Source organism: Danio rerio, chromosome 6, assembly GCF_049306965.1.
Source record: "Danio rerio strain Tuebingen ecotype United States chromosome 6, GRCz12tu, whole genome shotgun sequence".
Classification (NCBI taxonomy): Eukaryota; Metazoa; Chordata; class Actinopteri; order Cypriniformes; family Danionidae; genus Danio; species Danio rerio.
Window position 1 is genome coordinate 20464773 of NC_133181.1, and position 19857 is coordinate 20484629.

The following is a 19857-nucleotide window of genomic DNA, read 5'->3' on the forward strand; positions in this document are numbered from 1 at the left end:
AGGGCGGAGCTTGCGAGAGCGGCTGCTACAGGGACACCAAGATGGAAATCCAGGGGCTTACTGATACCAAAAACACTCAGTACCAACATGGCGCCTCGCTCAACCCGACATTCTCACAACAGACAACAGCTTCTGGTATTCTTGCGAGACCACGGCTGATTGGAAAGGCTATCTCGGATCTCTCGGGATCGCTGGACATAGAAAGTGACGACAACAACAACCGGGCCAGGTCGACACCGCTTCGAGTTGCAGAAAATGGCAGCGGCTGCCTTCTGTCTCTTCAAAACAGCCCTCATAAGGCGTATGAAGTTCAGTCCGGAGACGCAGAGCTCGGTGACCTGAATGTGTCCAAGCCAAAGGTGTTTAATGAATTGGAGTTACTGCCTTCAGAGTTTGAGAGGGCCGACGAACATGAAGACAACGATCTGCAAATGGCTCTTCCTCTACTGGACGCAGAAAACTGCGAACAAAGGCAGGCGACAGAGAAGATTCCCGAGGACACATCTGCATCTTCAAGCAGGAGCCCCGAGGAATTATACGTAGTTTTTAATATAGTTCATAAAGACAAGGAGCGACAAACGAGCGTTCAGTACAAAGCGGAAGAGAACGGTTCGTCGGCATCACCCAAGTCAAAGACTCTCGATTCACCAACAGACTCGGAAGGAAGCTTCAACAGAACGTCGTCAAAATCAGCACATTTGTCAAGCCACAACAATTTAAACGTGAGATCTGAGAGAACGGATCAAAATGCCAGGCAGGAGGTTTGTCTAGTAACAGAGAATAGAAACCCAGTATTATCAGAGGACTTTGCTGGGACCTGTCAAACGCCAAACATCTCTACTGGGGAAATGCTCAGCAGTAGTTTAGCCGAACATTCAACAGAAGAATTGATGCAATGTGTGGTGAAAAATAATAGGCTTTCCACTGATATGAATGAAATTAATATAATGGATTATGCAAATCAAGAATCTAGTAGTAATGGGGATTGTGGCCCTGATGGGGGTTCAATACCTGTGCATGAAACGTTCTCTGGGACCATTATGATTAACAATCAGAACATCATAGTGACCATTGAAAATGGGATATTAACTCTAGCCACCCCACCAGACAGCTACGCATACAAGGATGATGGTGTGATGAGCTTAAAAGAACATTTGGGAATGAAAGACAATGAAGATCTTGTGCTGCTCAACTACGACGGTGGAAGTAAATCCATTGGGAAAATCAGCAATGTTACCTCCAGTCTACAGGATGAGCCTAAAGCAAGATTTGCCAACAGTGATTCAGAGTTGACTCTAGCTGATGACTGTTCACTATCAGAAATGGGTGTAACTCTGGACTCTTGCCCATCAATTAAGCAAGAAGAAGGGAGCGTTTGTGCTGTAGAAGATGACAGCAGTATTTGCCAAAATTTAAAACGCAAACCATTAACTTGTGAAGAATTACAGCCAATGAACCTTTTAACTGTGTCTGGAATGACCAAGAAAGTTTCGCTAGCGAAGTATAGGTGTCCCCAGCCTGGCTGTTCCAGTACCTTTGATACTCGTCAAAATCTCAAAATCCATTTGGTTGTACACACAGAAGACCAGCGTCCCTTTAAATGCACAGTAGAGGGTTGTGATTGGTCTTTCACAACATCATACAAATTGAAACGCCACCTTCAGTCTCATGACAAAGTGCGCCCTTATAAATGTGAATGGGAAAACTGTGGTCGCCGTTTCACCACTGTCTACAATCTGAAAGCTCATGTCCGAACTCATGACCAAGAAAATGCATTTGTCTGTGAAGTATGTAGTGAGAGGTTTCGCACTGCCACAAGACTCAGTAATCATCAAAGAACACACTTTGAACCTGAGAGACCACATAAGTGTGAGTTCCCAGGTGAGTTGACATTTTGACTAATTTTTTACAGTAGGTGACGACCATTTAAAGATACTAATGTTGGTGTTTCTGTGCTTCTTCAGGATGTGAGAAGACCTTCATTACTTTCAGCGCCCTGTTCTCCCACAACAGAACCCACTTCAGAGAAATGGCTCAGTTCACCTGCACCTATCCCGGCTGTGATAAGCGATATGACAAAGCCTGTCGGCTCAAAATACATCTCCGCAGCCACACAGGTGAACAAATGCACAGATGCTTCAGATTCTAACATAATTTCATCTTTCTAACATGCCCCTTTTGCTTTTCATTCTCAGGTGAAAGACCTTTTGTTTGTGATTCTGATTCCTGCGGCTGGACTTTCACTAGCATGTCAAAATTACTGAGGCACAAACGGTGAGGAGCAGAGTCTCATTAGGCTCTCATGCAGTACACAAACAATCAAATATGAAACTTTTTGTTTCCCATATTGTATCACTTTTTGTTTTATTTTTACAGCTTTCTTGTAATTATGCTTAAGTTTGAAAAAAAAAAAAAACATTGTGATATTTTGGACATTGTATTTGAATGCAATTTCACCAGATTACTTGAATAGCTTCATTTACAAAATAATTCACAATTTTAGATCAATTAGCTTAATATTTTTAGTGCATCTGCATAACATATTCATTCATTCATTCATTTTCTTTTCTACTTAGTTGCTTTATTAATCAGGAGTCACCACAGCAGAATTTACGTAGCGGATGCCCTTCCACTGAAAAATGCATAAAATATAACAAACAAATTACAAACACTGATAAATACGAAATTCAAATGAGTAAACCTGTGTTTTGTAATTGTCTGGGAAGTCTGATGGTATTTAGATGCTAAAATAACAAAATTTAACACAAAAAACATTGCATAGTGTATGAGTAGTTGAGATAGTTTGCCCAAAATGAAAATCTACTCAACCTCAAGTGGTTCCAAACCTTTGAAATTTCTTTTTTCGGTTTTCTTTTCTTTTTCTTTTTTTTTTTTTTTTTTTTTGAAAAAGCTTAGAAACATGTAACTATTCACTACCATAGTAGGAAAAACAAATCTTATGGATGTAAGACGCTGCAGGTTTCTAGATTTTTTTAAAATCCATTTTTTTATTCAACAGAAAGAAGGAAAAAAACACAAACAAGTTTATGACTTGAATCAAGTAAATGATAACAGAATTTTCAGTTTTGGTTAAACTATCTTTTTAAATACAACTAATTCTTTGTGCCCAAATGCTTACACAATCACAGTCTTGTGAAAAAAACATGCAAATGATAAACTTTTACTCTGTTATGTTTAATCTTTAAAGTGAATCACGTGTTCTAAACTTAGTTTCCTTGTCAACTATAATCCCTGTTTGATATTGCACTTATTACTCTGAAAAAATGAAGGCTGCAACTGATGATTATTTTAATAATCGATCAATCTGTTAATTTTTTTTGATGAATTGGATCAAAGAAAAAAAGAGAAAAGCATTCATTTCCAACCCTTTATTCAAAAACAACTGATATCTTTAGAAAGTGCACACACATGTTGTCCTTAAACATTCCTGAGCTGTTATAATCATAATAATAAAGTAAAAACTTAGTAATTTTGTCCTGTTTTCAATCCAGATATCTTAAAAAAAACTAAATCAAGATACATACTAGACAGATTAATAATCATAAGAAATTGTCTTGTTTTCTGAAGAAAAAACCCACCTCAAAATTATTGATTGTTTGCTTAAGCTAAATTATTTGCCAGTGGGGTAAGATGGATAATCTTAATGAGATATAATCTAAAACAGAGCATTAAGTTCAAAAATAGATTGAACTTTATTGTTACTTTCGCTTTGTCTATCTGATATGAATAAAACACGTCTGTATATTATATTTGAATGGATTGTTAGACTTCCTTGTGTGTTTTACAAACTCTATTTTATTAAACTCCATGTATTGTTTTACTAGTACTTGTATTTACATGTCCCAAACATAAAATAAGCATTGGGTGGTTAAAAACACTGCATTTAATATGAGACATCTTTCTCAGCGCCAGCCAAAGCTCAGTTTGGAATTTTGTCGTCATGCTGCTTTTGTTTATATAGTGTGAAATGCTCCCACACATTGGATGATTAGGGTCGCACAGATTTCTTTACCTTTGCCATGTATCTTTCCTCTAACTTTACATTCACTCATTTTTTGCTCCATCCTGTCTATGAGGTAACGAACTCTGCTGGCATCAGTGCGCAAGAGTGGCAGAGTGCCTTTACTCCGCTCCACGCTCAAATGTTTTTTTAATAACTATCGTCTCCGTGTCGCGTAACATGTAGAATCGATTATGAAATTCCTTGTTGCAGCCCTAGAAAAGATGCATTGTGCAACCTTAATGACAAGATCATTTACAATGTTAATTGAATTTGTAATAATAAAGTTTCATTAATGTCATTTAATAAATTGTAAATACTCTAAGAAATAGTTCAAAATTGTTTTTAAGATTCTAAACGTAATATACCTTGGCATACTATTAATGCAACAGTTTGGGTGTAATATTGTGCACTGAATAGATCTGTTAGCAGTTTGTAATAAGATGTTGGTTTTCATCTTCAGGAAACACGATGATGACAGACGTTTTGCATGTCTAGAGGAAGGCTGTGGGAAATCCTTCACACGGGCTGAGCACTTGAAAGGCCATAGCATCACACACCTGGGTACAAAGCCATTTGAATGCCCTGTTGAAGGTCAGCATTTTTGATGTACAGCAACCCATACATAATTGTGCAGGAAATAGACAAAAGAATATTCATGAGCCATAAATGACAAAATATAGGCTCCCTGGCAGGGAATAATATTACAGATCCTGTAGACTTGTAGTTTGTTTGTGTAAAAATGCGAATGGTGTACAGTTTTGAAAGCTGCTTTATCATAATCTGTATCATCAAAATGGATAGTTTTTGCTGCAAACCATGAGCACGCCGGAGCCTCTTAAACAATGTAATATGCTGTATATGAGTGATTAACTATAACAGCCAGTTTATTCCAAGAGTCATTTCATTTTCAATTATTCATTTTTATAGCACATTAAAATATTGGAATGTTAACAAAAGTGCTGTACTCTACCAAACATAAACAATGATATTTGGACACAAACAAAATTTGAAGGGAAAAAATTTTGAAAAAAAATTCACATTGTAATGTTTTATATCATTGAGTCATTATTGATTTTTTAACTATCTATTTAAAGGGGTGCTCCACTACGATATATTGTAAACTTTAGTTGATGTAATGTAGCTGTGTGAACATAAACAGCATCTCTGAATGTAAAATGCTCAAAGTTCAATACAGAGGGAGACCTTGGTTTTTACAGAGTCCGCTTAGCAAAGCTTACAATGAACGAATTTTGGGGACTACAAAAAAATACTTCTGGGCCTGTGAGATCACAAGCATACTTTTACCACGCACACTTGCAGAATCTCTTCCAGTTCAGTGCTGGAATCTGTTAATCTCCTCAAAGAAGGAGCAGCTCCAACAGGCAGCAACGGTGTTTTTATTTGTTAAAATTGATTGACATGCACAGTGTCTAGCTTTAATGGTTTGTTGTAGCAAAGATGTAAACAATGGGAAATGCTGTTTGGCACCGCTAATGATTTAGCTACAACTTTATATTTATCAGTCAAACTGCTGCAAACACACACACACACTCTTCACCAGCACGTGTGTGTTTCTCTATAGGCAGCTTTTCCATGCATTTTACATCTTAGATAATGAACTCGCAAAAGATATGTAAACGATTCATATTACTTACACAGGCATATTCCGAATATATGTAAAAGACGTCGTGTAACATGTTGAGTTAAAAAAATACAGGAGAGCTCGCCTAACTTGTGTAGCAGCAGAAAAATCAGTCAAGGCTCACACAGGTGTATCCCACATCTTGTGCTTTATTCTTCTGTCAGCAGTGTCACTGTATATTACAGAGAAATAACTTAATCCGAGCATCGGAGAAAAATATAAATAAACATCGTCTTGTGCACATGCGCTTCTCGTGTTACACCCGTCTACAGATCACACACACACACACACACACAAAATGGCAAACTCTCTTAAAGGAGCCGCACCCCATTTTCACTTGTTACAGACACTAGTCAGATTTTATTTTAGAGAGCTGGCAGGAGGTTGACTGACTGTTTACACAAAAACGCGTGCTTGTACGGGCGTGACGTGGAGCCGATCCGCGAATCGCAGCACATTATGACACATGACCAATCAGAGTCACTTGAGGGCGGGCCTTTCAGAGGAACTAGGAAATATATCAGTCGTTTTCATGTTAGCTGAGTAGCTGTGTATAATCAAAGTGAGATTTATGAAAAAATAACGTGATTTCCTTCAAGTGAAACATGTGCATGCACTGCTTTGCATCTTATAAACACAACCAAGCCTTAAAATTACATTCTGGACCACCCCTTTAAGAATATTAGGATTTTTATTTTACCACTTTTTCAAAGTCAGGGTAAAATGTATTGTCTCCCGTAGGTGAAATTTATTTTAGAAAAAAAGGTTCTGCTGTACATAGACACCAACAAGACAATGAATAGCCACAATAGCCACATTTTAATAAAACTATTGCGCTTCATACCAAAACTTCATTCTGAACTTTTTTTTATCGTTATTGACAACGTTACAAGTTACTTTTTAGCTTGATTGATTAATTAAAAAAAAAAAAAAACATTTACGGAATTAAAATATAGTCACAATGAATCACGCAGTCAATGACAGAATGAGTTCATTATTTTAAATGCATCGAAAAAAAGGAAAAGGAGATTGTCTCAATAGACAGTGATCTTAAGGCAAATCGTACAAAAGTAGCAAACCCATTGCTTTAAACTTTCAATAATCTGTATATACAATAATTTGTATATACGGCTTGTATAGCTCTTGGGTCAGGGAGTTCTCAGATAACATTATCCTAAAATATATCTCTTTTTAATGTGTCTTTTAAAGGTAAATGTAAGTTGTTGTGAATTTCTCTAGTCTCGCTCACGGCACCAAACTGTTGTGAAATTCTAAGACAAGCCCAAAAAAAAAAACCAGGGAGAACTTTTGGTATCTTCAAAGCAGAATCCTTTTAATAAGAAGAACTCAGCGTGGCTGTGGCACCATCGAAAGAAACTCTCAATTGGTACAACAGACACTCAGTTTAAATACATTTGATACATGTAAGTGGGGACAGTCATGGTGGGGAAAGTCAAGCAAAGCAAGCAAATGAAGTGTTCTCGACAGGATAACATGACTTTCCAGACCCGATCTCATCAGCATATAAGTACCCATTCATGATACATTTTAGCATTAAATCAGTGTGCAAATTATGTTCTGGAGACAGAGAAGACAATAGATGCAGCCGTGCTGTGAAACTGATAGTTTGCATTACTTTGGAGACCGTCTTTTACTTTGGCCTAACTCAATATTGTAATGCATTACTTTCAAAAGTAACTTTTCACAACACTGCCTCCAAACCAGATAAGTTTCGTTTTAGTCTCAAATAAAAAAAGCTAGCATGGTTGATGGATGCAGCAATAGTTTGTTCAATTGAGTTTTCTAATTTGTATTGTTTGTTTGTAAATGTATAGGTTGTAATGCCAAGTTTTCAGCTCGCAGTAGCCTCTACATCCATTCTAAGAAGCACAAGCAAGATGGAGTCAGCCTGAGGAGTCGCTGTCCTGTTGCAGGTTGCACCAAACACTTCTCATCACGAAGCAGCCTCAAGACACACATGCTTAAACATCACAACCTCAGCCCAGGTACAGACACACCCCATTCAGTGCGTGCTAATACCAAGACAAAGCTACTAAATCTTGACTGCATACTATTGTTGGTATTCAAGACTTTCGATTCATTGTATGACTGCTCCTTGTGATAAAAATACAATTCAAAAACAACTAGCCCAGTGGTTCTCAAACTTTTTTCATCAAGTATCACCTCAGAAAAAACTGTCTCTCCAAGTACCACCACAATGACGAGGCAGATTGATTCCTATTATTAAGAATATTTATTATTGTCAGCCACTTTAAACATTATAAATAGTTTGAACATTAACTATAATGTTCTTATAGGTAAGTAATAAATAAATAAAAGGTCAATGTTTAAAATGTGCTTTTAAAAGATAACTAAAAATGGTAGTCTTAAAGTAAAAAGAGAACTGCTATACTTAAATGTAGAGTATTAACAATTAATAACCTATTCATTAAAATCCTGGGAATGTTGCTTGAACCTCAGAAGTATAAGCAATATGTCATTCATATATAAACCATTTTTGATTAATTTTGAAATATGTGTTGCATGTACATATGATATATTTGTATATCTTTGAAATCTAAACATTGACTTGTATTTTAAAATAAATAATTTTGAATTACATGTAACAATTAGAAATTAGATCTTCTTACTGCTCGTCACTTACAGTACGTGTGTCAGTCATATGCATAAATACGCTGCTTGTCCAATTCATACATGATTTATCCATTTTTACATGCGGAATTTCTGTGATATGAGATCTCATCTTAATGGACCGTTTGTGATAACTGCATACAGAGGCTAACTTTAATTAGGCTATATTCTATCTCCAAGCTTTAAGCAAGGCAAAGTTGCTCGAGTCTATATGCTTTGTGTCCCGCGACATTTGAATCACATCCAGATGTATTAGGCTAAATCTGAGTTATAAATTAACCGAAAGCCACGCTGCTTTACAAAACAAATAACTTTATATATCAAAAACATGCATTATTTTACACAACTACAAGCACACTTTCTCTGGCTCTGCACCAAAGCAGGTTGATTTTAGCATCTTATGGTGTGATGAACTAAAGTAAACATTCTAAGTGCACCAATTCTTCTACAGTGTTTTGTGTGGCGTCTCACCTCGTCCTCTTCACAATATCCCACACATTCTAACATTTGCTTTAGATCAGGCAGGTTTGCTGGCAAATCAAACTCAATCAAAATCAAGGGATTTGTGCAAAAACATAGCCCAGATCAAGTATTGAGTGCCATACATATTCATACTGTTCAATATAGTACTGTCAGATATTTATAGGTGCACTTGCTATTATTCCTTTCAAGCTGATTATGTTGTAATTCTCCTCTTGCAGATGTGTTGAGTCAGTTGGATGACGCAGCCACTCTCACACCCAGCAGTGAGCTGACCAGCACTTCACAGGCCGTCAGTGTCCCCTCAGGACCTGCAGGAGCAGAACTCAGCAGTCTGGACCTGTCCTCCCTCTTCTCCAGCATCCCTGCATGTACAGGCCCCACTGCTGTTTCTGTCGGGAGTGAAGGGAGCTCTGGGCCAGGATCCTTTTCCATGGACATACCTTTGGTTAACACAGGAATCCTCACAATAGATCCAGCATCAGTTGGATCAGCCCTTACTGGAACAAAAACTGTGGATCCTCTTATTTTAGCAGCTGGACAAGATATTGGCGTGCATGTACTAGACACTGGATTGGGCACTGGAGGAGGTGGAGGGGTTTTGCCTCATGCCGCATTGCATTTAGATGATGTGCAAACAGTCAACCCAGAAGAATTGGGAACGCTAACTGCTTTAAGCATTCAAAGAACTCCATCTTCAGAACAACTCCACACTATGAATTCCTGTAATCCCTTGACTGTAGAATCACCATCTGCTCTGACCCCATCTCTCTCCTCATCGCTCACTCAGTCTCTTTCCTCACTGACATCAACTCTTCCTCCAACACTTAGCTGCTCTCTTGTTCCATCTCTCGCCACTCCTCTGACTTCTGTCATGAGTCTGGCAGCAGCCCCTGTACAAGAGTTACTTTCTCCACAGGTCAAGGCTGACCTGACAGGCAGTGAGACATCGGTGGGACCCTTGCTAAGCAGGGTGGAGGTCATGCCTCAGTCAGATGGCAGTAAGGGGATGTGCCAGTTTGTGTTCCCCAGTCACAGTGGATCCTACAGTGGGCCAAAAATAACTGAAATACCCTCAGTCACCCCCTGCCCCGTAATGGTTAGTCAGAAAAAGCACATTTTTACTTTTAAATGTCTTGTGTTGTTAGCCATGAAGTATAATTTAATATTATTTTAGTGGTGTCAAATCTACCGACCATGACACCATTCAATGCTGTTAATTTAAAAAAAATGTCAATTTCTGTCAGCACCAACAGCCTAGTGGTCAATGCGCTGACATAGTGCAACTCTGCTGTGGCCATCCCAAATTCCATTTCCCTCTCTCTCCAACTATCACTTTCTGTCAATATATATATCTACTGTTCTGTCATAATGAAGGCAAAAATGTCAAAAATAAATTTCTAAAAAAAAAAAAAATCCAGCTAAGTTTTGAGTGCTGTTTAAGAGGTTTCTTAAACACTGCTGATTGGCTCTTAAAGCGACAGTACACTATTGCCGCATGTTTTCATCACTATTAATTAAACAAAAAGACAAAATAATTTAATGCTCTTGACTGGAGGACTTTTGTAGCTTCAATAAGAAACAAATCAAGTTTGATGAGAAACAAACTAAGTTATTTCTTAGTTATGATTATTAGTGTTTCATTAGTATATTTTTATTCTATTGTTTTTATTTCCTTTACATAATTGGGAGACTGTTAGTTGTGTCATTCTGCTTCAGTATTAAGAACAGTGTAATGTATAGGTGTACTATCAAACATATTTACAGTATTTAAATAAAAACACAAAAGTTTTGGATATACAATAGAATAAAATGTACTTATTAAAAACACTTTGCTTTAAGTATCTTCACTGTAAGAAATATGCTTGATTTGTTTCTAATCAAAGTTACAAAAGTCCTTTAGTCAAAAGCAGTGAGTAATTTTGTCCTTTTCTTTTTTAAATGAATAATGATTAAAACACAGCAACAGGAGTAAAGTACTTTCGCTTTAAGAGCCGGGCAGTGTGTGTTTAGGAACCCACTTAAATAGAGCTTAAATCTTAGCATAAAATTGACTTTTTTTTTTTAACAAATAAATAAAATGTCAATCTTCTGCTTATATTTAAGCGCTATTTAAGAGGGTTCTTAAGCACTGCTGATTGGCCACAGATATATCTATGATTGGCTTCAAGGATCATTGCTCGATGCTTTCCACTTTGACACTGTAGCAATTGAAAGCTGTGTCTATCAAAGGATCCATCCATGCGCAGATATGAGCAATTTGCTGATTGACGTAGCTTTCAAACAGACATGTTCGTTTAACTGTGTAAACGCTGGGAAATGCCAAGTAGAAGGCAAAGAACTCGCGCAGATACAAACCAACTGTGTTGTCACTTCATGTTGGCTGTGTCTAGTCCTTTCTAGACCAAAAATTTGCCCATGACTGCACCAAATGGATGATAGCTGACTGAAATGAGAGTGCAGATTTTAAACCTGTTTGAGAGGATGTCTTTACACAATCGCAGGGGCAGTTTTCTGTTTTGTATTCATTCCACCAAGAAAACCGGAACATGAACGCGCACAGACAATCTTTAAACAAAGTATCGTTTAATACCATTTTCACAGTACTTGTCACTCACCACAGTCTGGTAATCGAAGAGTCCATATCCCTTGCAAATATTTGAGAAATGCAGCAAAATAACAGCTGACTTTGTGTTCCCGCTCAAATCATTTTTAGAATCTTTTTTACATTATTTGTACTCATGCTTTGATTTGCTAATGAATAACCAATCGTTAAACCAACGAGACATGACATGGGAAGCACACCAGACAAACTAGCCTGAGTGACACTAACAGATGGTCTGACAATGGCCGATCATCATCTTGGTGTGTCCTTGCCTTAAGTGCTCAGTGAAGAGATGATCATTGGAGTCAATCACAATCATATCTGTTTAGCATGTGATTACAATGGCTAATCTTGTGTTTATAAACTCTCTTAACAGCGCTCAAGAAGCAGGTGGGAAATGCTGGTGGTGTCACATTGTTGCTGTTCTTTTTTTTCAGTACTAATTGGTGTCAATTTGGGTCCTGGACAAGTTTGTATTTAGTTGAATGGACTTCTCTTCAACAACTTTATAAAGAAGCAAATCAAAAGCTTAAATGTTCTATTGTTCTGCCTTTAGGAAAGCAGTGGATCAGCACGCACGGATTACAGGGCCATTCAGCTTGCCAAAAGGAGGAAGCAGAAAGGCTCAAACTCTTCTACATGTGCCTCAGAGACGCCCCAAAGAAAGACTAAAGTGTCAAAGAGCACCAACTCTGCTCTGCCGACTAATTCAAGTGCTCATTTTGGAGAAGGAGCTGCTGCAGGAAATGGTGAGCTCCCCATCCGGGATCCAGTGACAGGCACACAGTTTGTACAGATTCAGCTGCTGCAGGTGAGATGATGGGACAGTATTGGGAAGCAATCTCTCTTCTTTTTTTTGTTGAGTCCATTGATTTGAGTGTTTGCTACAGGATGACCCTGCTGCTGATGGAGACCTGGCTTTCCAGTTGAGTTCACAGACCTCATGTTCACACTCTCAGCTCACGGTGGATCTGCCTGTACACATCCTACAGGTTTGTACAAGTACTAGGGGCGTAACAATTTACTAGTTTCTCCAGGTTTTTGTGGTTTTGCTATGGCTGAATTTATCGCAAAATCAGGCAAGCTTCGGAAAAATTTGCAGGTCTTGCTTTTTTCTAAAATGCCACAGATTTACTGCAAATTCGGTGGCTAGACTCTTTTTATGACATCATCAAGACACAGATTCACCAAAAACAAAGGCCATGTGGCTGCAAACAACACTCGCTAAGCCATGATTTTACACCCATCATGATTGTAGGTGGCAGTATACAGTATACCTTTATGCTAGTCTGTTACTTGGCATTTAAACAGATAAAGAAGACATGCATGGTAAATATGAGCAACAATACAAAGTCGCATTTACCCACAAAAATTACTGCGAAAGACTTAAAAAATGTTGGTAATGTTAAATGAAATGATTTAAATAAAGACTTGTTGCGAACACAGCACATAACAGAGATAGTGTGATGGCTCTTTTACAGTGCACGCACTAGGAGAGCAGAAAGCAGAGTGTGTGTAGCACATGAGCAGAATCAGCCAGTAGGCTTTCACATCAGCTTATCTACAGTGCACCAGCTTAAAGTGACATTTAAAGGCTTAAATAGGTTAATTAGGCAAATCATTGTTTAATGATGGTTATACAATGATGGACTATTGAAAAAATTAATATTGCTTAAGGGGACTAATAATATTGACCTTAAAAGGGTTTTAAAAAAATCTAAACCACTTTTATTCTAGCCGAAATGAAACGTATAAGTTTTATTTAAAATTTCTTCAGAGTAAAACATATCGGAAATACTGCGAAAAATTCCTTGCTCTGTAAAACATAATTTTGGAAATATATAGAGAAAAAAATCACTAGAGGGCTAATAACACTTAAGTTGTTTTTTATTTATTTATTTTTTACTGCGGTGGCCTTCATGATTCAGTGGATTTTAATTTTGATCTTTGAGCTGTTGTGCACACACTTTTATACAGATGTATAGATATAATTTTTTTTAAACATATAGTATCTTTTAAATTCAAGTGTGATTTTTTTTTTTTTTTTTTTTTTTTTTTTTTTTTTTTTTTTTTATAAGTTACAGTACCCAATGTCTTGGTTTAGGAGTAGTAAAAAAAAAAATTCTGTTGTATATTTTTTACAGCTAATCACCACAAAATAATGCCGCAAATTTTAGGCTGCAAAATTCAGAAAAAAAGTCCTGTGAAATCCTGGAGGGACTGGTTTACACTGTTCAATATGACATTGTGTCAAAAAGAGAAATTGCCATGACTTTAACACATTTTTATTTATTCAAGCATAAGCATAAAACAGGATCTTTTCTTTACTTTGAACAATTATACTTGACTATATACTTAAGCTATACTTGACCCATCTCCTAAGGCAGTGGTCCTCAAATGTTTTTAATCAAGTACCACCTCAGAAAAAAATTGTCTCTCCAAGTACCACCAAAATGAGCAGTATTGAAATACAGTGGTGCAGTAGGCCCAGTAAAGCAGTTACGGCTCTGCACAGTTAAAAAGCGTGGCAGATTACATCAGAAATATAGGCTATATGTCATATATGATATATTATATACATTATTTTTGATAAATTTTGAGATGTGTGTAGCATGTACATGACATATTTCATTCCTCCGCATACCACTAGAAGGAAGCCTGCGTACTACTAGTGGTACACTTACCACCGTTTGAGATCCACTGTCCTAAGGGGTCTTTTTTTGCAGCATATAAAGCAAAAACAGCTCTGTGTTAAATAAAATAAATGTATTACAGTAGTTATTAACAAATGTGAAGAGAATAATTTTTTATATATATAAAGAATTCTTTGGGATTTTAGTGTCCAGCGCAGATCTCTGCTCAATTTGACAATAGCTTTGTTTACAACCAAAGGTGCAAATGGGCTGTAAACTTAGTGTTTTTCAGTCAATGATGAATTTACAGTGATAGATTTATGACTATTTTCAGTTTCATAAGATTCCTTTCACAGCCTCGACGTTTTAATGTAATTCAAATACTAAAATCAGTTAAATAGATTTAAGCATTCATTTAGTTATTAAAGCTTAAAAAGAGATGAAAGACCATTTAAACGCAGGTGCCATCATTAGCAGCAGGCTAGGCTAATTCCTGGCTGTGTTCTATTCCCTGTTAACCCCCTCCCCCCACCCCCCATGCCATATTCATTTAGAACCGTCTAACATTTAAACTTGGAATGATTAAAAATAAATAAGCATTGCAGCCATCACTCTTAGGTGTAATTTGCTCTTAAAGAATTTTTACGTTTCAGTTTTAGCGATATTCACACTTTTACAATTGCGCTCCCTTTACAGTGCACTGAAAACATTGATGTCATTTTGAACAGCCATTGTTCATGATGAAAGCTATAGGTGACCTATTATTTAAAAGCGGTATTTGTTACATCTCTAAAGCTTGTTAAAACAAAATTCATGGCATACGTATCTGTTTACCAAAACTAATATATTAATATTCAGCGGCAAGTTGTCATTGTTTAGGAAACACATGTCAGGCAGTTTTTTTTTAAATAAATAAGATCTTAAACATGGCGATAGGATGTATGGGATGACAATTAACCGGAATCCCTGGGGCTGGCTGACTGAAATTAAAAGTCTGTGTGCATATATGCCATTAAATATATGCATAAATATATATGTCAAACAAAATGGTCTAGGTTTTTATAAAAGGGGCTAGGCCAGAGCTCTGAACTTTGGTAATTAGAGCAACAAATAAGTTGGCATCACAGGCCACGTTCACACCATCTGTAACTTTCAGGGTTTGTTATGTGGTACACAGCTAGTATAGTTTAAAAGTGATGTGGATGTCAACCCATTTAGTTGACAAGTGCATGTCATTTTGAGACGAAAAGAGAGAACAGAAAGCAATGCATTGAGCAGTAGACTTTGTTTCTACACAGATACCTTTTTTGTATAACAATCAGGACTGGTAAGAGAACACCTTGCTTTTTTTTTGTTTTTTTTTGTTACATTTAGCAACATAACTTTTACATTTCTAATGACAAAGTTAAAACCACATCTCACTACCCAGCTTTAAAATATTTTCCATTTTGGTTTTTATCTTTAGAGTTGGGGCCTTTTTATGGTTTGACTAGCCAAAATATTTTATACCCAGTTTACACCTCTATTTAGAGTCTAGAAGTATCCCTAATTCTGCATGTTTTGTATATCCTAAAGGTGCAGTAGGTGATCTGCCAAAATGCTAACCGGTTTGCATAATATCTTTGAAACACAGTCCCATCCCTGCCATCCCAAGCCATGCCAACTGAAATCCCGAATACGCACAATAAAGATGGCAGAGATCCACTAGATCAGGGGTGTCGAACTCCGTTCCAAAAGGGCTGAAGCCCTGCACAGTTTAGTTCCAACCCTGCTCCAACACACTTACCTGTAGGTTTCAAACAAGCCTGAAGGACTCAATTAGTTTGATCAGGTGTGTTTAATTAGGGTTGGAACTAAACTGTGCAGAGCTGTGGCCCTTTTAGAACTGAGTTTGACACCTGTGCACTAGATCATGTCATTCGCTAGTTAGAAAACTTTATAGTACTTTATAATACTAAAATTCCCAATGAAAGACTGCATTATTTCTAGCTCATTTTCAGTTGTGTAGCAAGCAAATCTTGTCATTATGTGCTGTATTTCATGCAGGTAAGGATGGCTGATCTCACTCTCTCATGCACTGTCCTAAAGTGACTACTGTATGCTTAGTGCTCGGCCGGCAGTGTGCAGGAATTACAATTGCTGTATTACTTAGCCATACTAGCTTTTTCTGAGCGAATATTTAAAATAGTGTGAACAAAATAGGGAGCTCGTCACATGTTGTGATTTGTTCATTTTTTTAACAATGTGAATATAAAAGCAACTTCACCTCAGTAAAGCAGGCTAGGTGGAATAACGATTTTTACTTATGTTTTGTTAATCGAAATAAAAATCTAGATTATTGATGCTGTAAAAGGTCACTTATGAAACTGAAAATAGTTGCATCAAGCTTTCGCCGGAAGATTTCATTGGCTGAACAACATTTCTGTGCATATAACCCATCGTATTAACAAAGTCAACATCAGCTTTGTGTGACTAAAATAGTTTTAAAACAGAACATTACCTGTCTAAAAGAAACACTTCAGCCATGGTGTCGTCCTTCCTCCAGCGTGCAAAACTAACTCCAATATTGATTTAGGATTTTAAAAGTTTTGATTCAGCATTGGATTTTACTGCTGTCCCTTTGCCGGCAGATCTTCGTGAACAGCTGAGCAGGTGTACAAAACTACTTTTGTTGAATTATGGGAAATTACGACCAGATCAATTTTAATTTGACTAACAATTTTTATGCCTTACCCAGAATATAAAACCACATATAAAACATTTAGATCATTTACTTTAATCAGTACTATTGGAATGTGAAGAGACTTTCAACCAGCACAGCAAGATATGTTTCTGAAGACAATTACCTACTGCACCTTCACCTAGGACTATATTTATAAACCAGTGGATTTGTTCTGTAAAATATTTAGTTGTGTTTTTTGGGGGGGTTTTGTTTGTTTGTTTTGTTGCGCAGTATCATATGAACTTTAAACATATATATTCTCACTTCTAGGAGCCCACAGTTTTGGCTGAAGATGAAAGTGGATCTGACAACTCCCAATTTACTGGTAGCACCATAAACCTTCAAGACCTGGAATGATGGCAGAAACAAGAAGTGCTACTTGAGGACTTTTTATGATGGGCTGTTTCTGTCATTCTTTTTTATATATGGTCTTGTACTATTTCTCAGTGCCTCCACTGGTTTTATAAATCTCTAGTTTTTGGGATGTCATTATAGTACTGTGTTCAGTAAAAAAAAAAAAAAGCTAATTTGACCAAAAACAAAGCACATTTAATTTTTGTTTAATTGTAATCATGTGACTTGCTTGATTTGTCAAGAATCAATGTTTAGTTTCTAGATGTGTGAGCACACAAAAGACAGTGAACATTATTGATTTGTGTCTTAACCAGAATAAATATTTGTTATTTGTCATTAATCTAGACAGCCCATTTGTCCATCATTTATTTGCCTGATTGAGCGCTATGGAAAAGAAATAATGCCTATTTTTGTATGGCTTTGTAAAGTGCAAATGTTCAATGTTTGTGAAAAACAACAAATCTACATTTTCTAAAGTGATGATGTATTTATTAGGTTTGGTTTACTTCAACACATTAATAAAATTTTACATTTGAATTGAAATCTAATTGTCAGTAAATGTTATTCTTTTTTTGACATGATCATGGTTTATACAATCTTACACAAGTTTTAAAGAAATTAAACCACAAATACAATGAATTAATTTTTTGCTTAATGTTACCTACTATGTACTTTTAATTGTATAGAAATGAAATTAGGACAGTCGTTTGAATATCAACATACTTGAAAATATAATTTAACTAAAGAAATATAGGAACTCTTCATTCTCCCGGTCTGTAGTTTCGTTGTTCTTGTTTGAGTGAAGTTTGCGAACAGGAGGTTGAGAGCGTGGCATCAACTTCTTGACAGACTATAATAATACAGAAGACATGTTGTCAGTTTCATTTTTTGGAATAAACATGTTCTGTCATAAAAAGCAAACATTGTCTGTTAAACCGTTTAGGTTTCCTAATCCCCAAAAATCTCCATACACTCCATAATTTATTAAATGAAACACTTTCTCCCGTCATTCATTTACAGTTTTTTTCAATCGCTAACAAGCATTTGTCCAACCAGTTGTCACTTTTTTTAAAAGTCTACACAGCATCAGTCTTTTGTGGCCATACCATTGACATTTAATTTCTTTTTTTCCATATATGCTGTCAGTAAACAGATTTCCACAAAGCAATACCTCCCAAAAAAATTACGAATTATTTTTGTAGTATTTACGAATAATAACAAGACATCCCACAATAGCAAAAACAATATTCAATACCTTAAATACAGTATAAAAACCACTGCTTCTGCAATGACATCAGTTCACAACAAACAAATCTCAGCTGATAATAAACAAGTAATTGACACAGCTGATTTATGTTGGGTAAATTGGGCCAAGCACATGTGATTCCAGTCTGGTTTGGACTTGGTCAATTGTGTTTTGTAGGTATGAGTGTTAAGAGTTTGAAAAAGTATCAGATGTATGAGTAAACGTTTGTTAGCAATTGAAAAAACTGTAATAGATTGTTGTGTAGACTTTCTTTGGTACATTCTTTGATACTGTGGAAATATAAATTTATTTAATCTAGTTCCAAAATGTTTTGTAGCTTTGTATTTTTAATTAGCTCATTTCAAAACTTTAGCTAGGGTGTGACAGACCTTAAAATCCTTTGGTTCCTGAGTTCTGGCTGAGCCAAAGTTATGCAAATGCTTTAGGAAGCGTCTTTACGACGGTGCCTTTGTCTTCGGGTGATACTTTCCAACACTTCATTTGATCACTGCATGCTACTATTTATGTGGATAAGATGGGGGCTGTGAAAATGCTGTTTATTTTACTGAATCCAATACTTCATTTACATGCTGTTTAGCCATCTCCACCTAGCACTCCCTTCCTCCTAAAATCATATTTTAGACTCATTTTAGACTTGCTTTCAGACGTGTGATAAAACACGCAGACTGCAGACTTATAAGAAACTCCTGTAGGTTCTTGCAGACTCGTGGACTTCTTGAAGACGCTGTATGACAACAGATTAACCAACACATCTCAATAAAGAAGTTCTTCTGCTTGTTCGAGTCTCCAGGACTGGGTTTTCTGTCTTTATTAATTTATTTATATTTTGTATTTTTATTCAATACATTTGAAGAAATTTAGTCACAATGACAATTCTTTTGGGGTGAACGATTTTTTTAATGTTTTCGAAGTTGTGTCTGTTTAGCAGATTTCACAGGCTCACAGATTTACAATATGACCAGTCATTTTAACAAGTGTAGTGTAAACAAGTTAGTAATTATGAGTATGGAAAATGTCTTTTCCTGCATTTATTCTGCTTCAGTCAGTCAGTTGACTGTAAACAACACAACAAACAATGCAATAGTTTTGAAGAAAAATTTGCTTTGTTATTGAACCTGAGAAAAACTTTTAAAAATTACCATAATGATGTAGTCTCTATGCTATAATAATAATGATGAAACCATTTTTAACTGTGGGGACATATCTTTATAAGTACAATTCAGCTGTATTATGTGTGTCCCCTTCAAAAAAATGCTGGAAAGAAATTTTATATTTATTGTCCCCCCCTACTGTTAAATCATATTTACGGCCATGCATACTCCTTTGTTTTTCTTTATTTTAGTATAAATTTTGTACAAATTTTCTATTCCTGAGTTGGAGAACTACAGTGTATCTTTTTATTGTGTTTCCATCCATTGCGAAGCCAGTAAAATTGACACCATCTCTTATATGTTGAGACCATCTCTTATAATTGACAC

At 36.4% G+C, this 19857-nt stretch overlaps 2 protein-coding genes across 5 annotated transcripts in view; one reads left to right on the forward strand and one right to left on the reverse strand.

Moving 5' to 3' along the window:
• si:dkey-156n14.3 lies at positions 1-17655 on the forward strand. The gene is made up of 9 exons (XM_021477089.3): positions 1-1881; positions 1965-2117; positions 2196-2274; positions 4485-4615; positions 7502-7672; positions 9020-9897; positions 11960-12214; positions 12294-12395; positions 17029-17655. The coding sequence occupies exons 1-9, from the start codon at positions 42-44 to the stop codon at positions 17113-17115; spliced, it is 3696 nt and encodes a 1231-aa protein (XP_021332764.2). The 5' UTR covers positions 1-41; the 3' UTR covers positions 17116-17655.
• The window catches only part of cfap100 (cilia and flagella associated protein 100), a 33180-nt gene continuing 30898 nt past the window's right edge, over positions 17576-19857 (reverse strand). For 3 of the 4 annotated variants that reach the window (XM_073953351.1, XM_073953350.1, XM_073953349.1), the window contains exon 14: positions 17576-17962. In XM_073953351.1, the coding sequence (XP_073809452.1) occupies positions 17849-17962 (114 nt within the window). In that variant the 3' untranslated portion in view covers positions 17576-17848. 4 annotated transcript variants of the gene reach the window in all.

Coding starts and splice junctions, on each gene's coding strand:
- si:dkey-156n14.3 (XM_021477089.3), top strand. CDS start 42: ATGGAAATCCAGGGGCTTACTGATACCAAAAACACTCAGTACCAACAT. Junction 2,118..2,195: donor ACATCTCCGCAGCCACACAG/GTGAACAAATGC, acceptor TTTCATTCTCAG/GTGAAAGACCTTTTGTTTGT. Junction 12,215..12,293: donor TACAGATTCAGCTGCTGCAG/GTGAGATGATGG, acceptor TGTTTGCTACAG/GATGACCCTGCTGCTGATGG.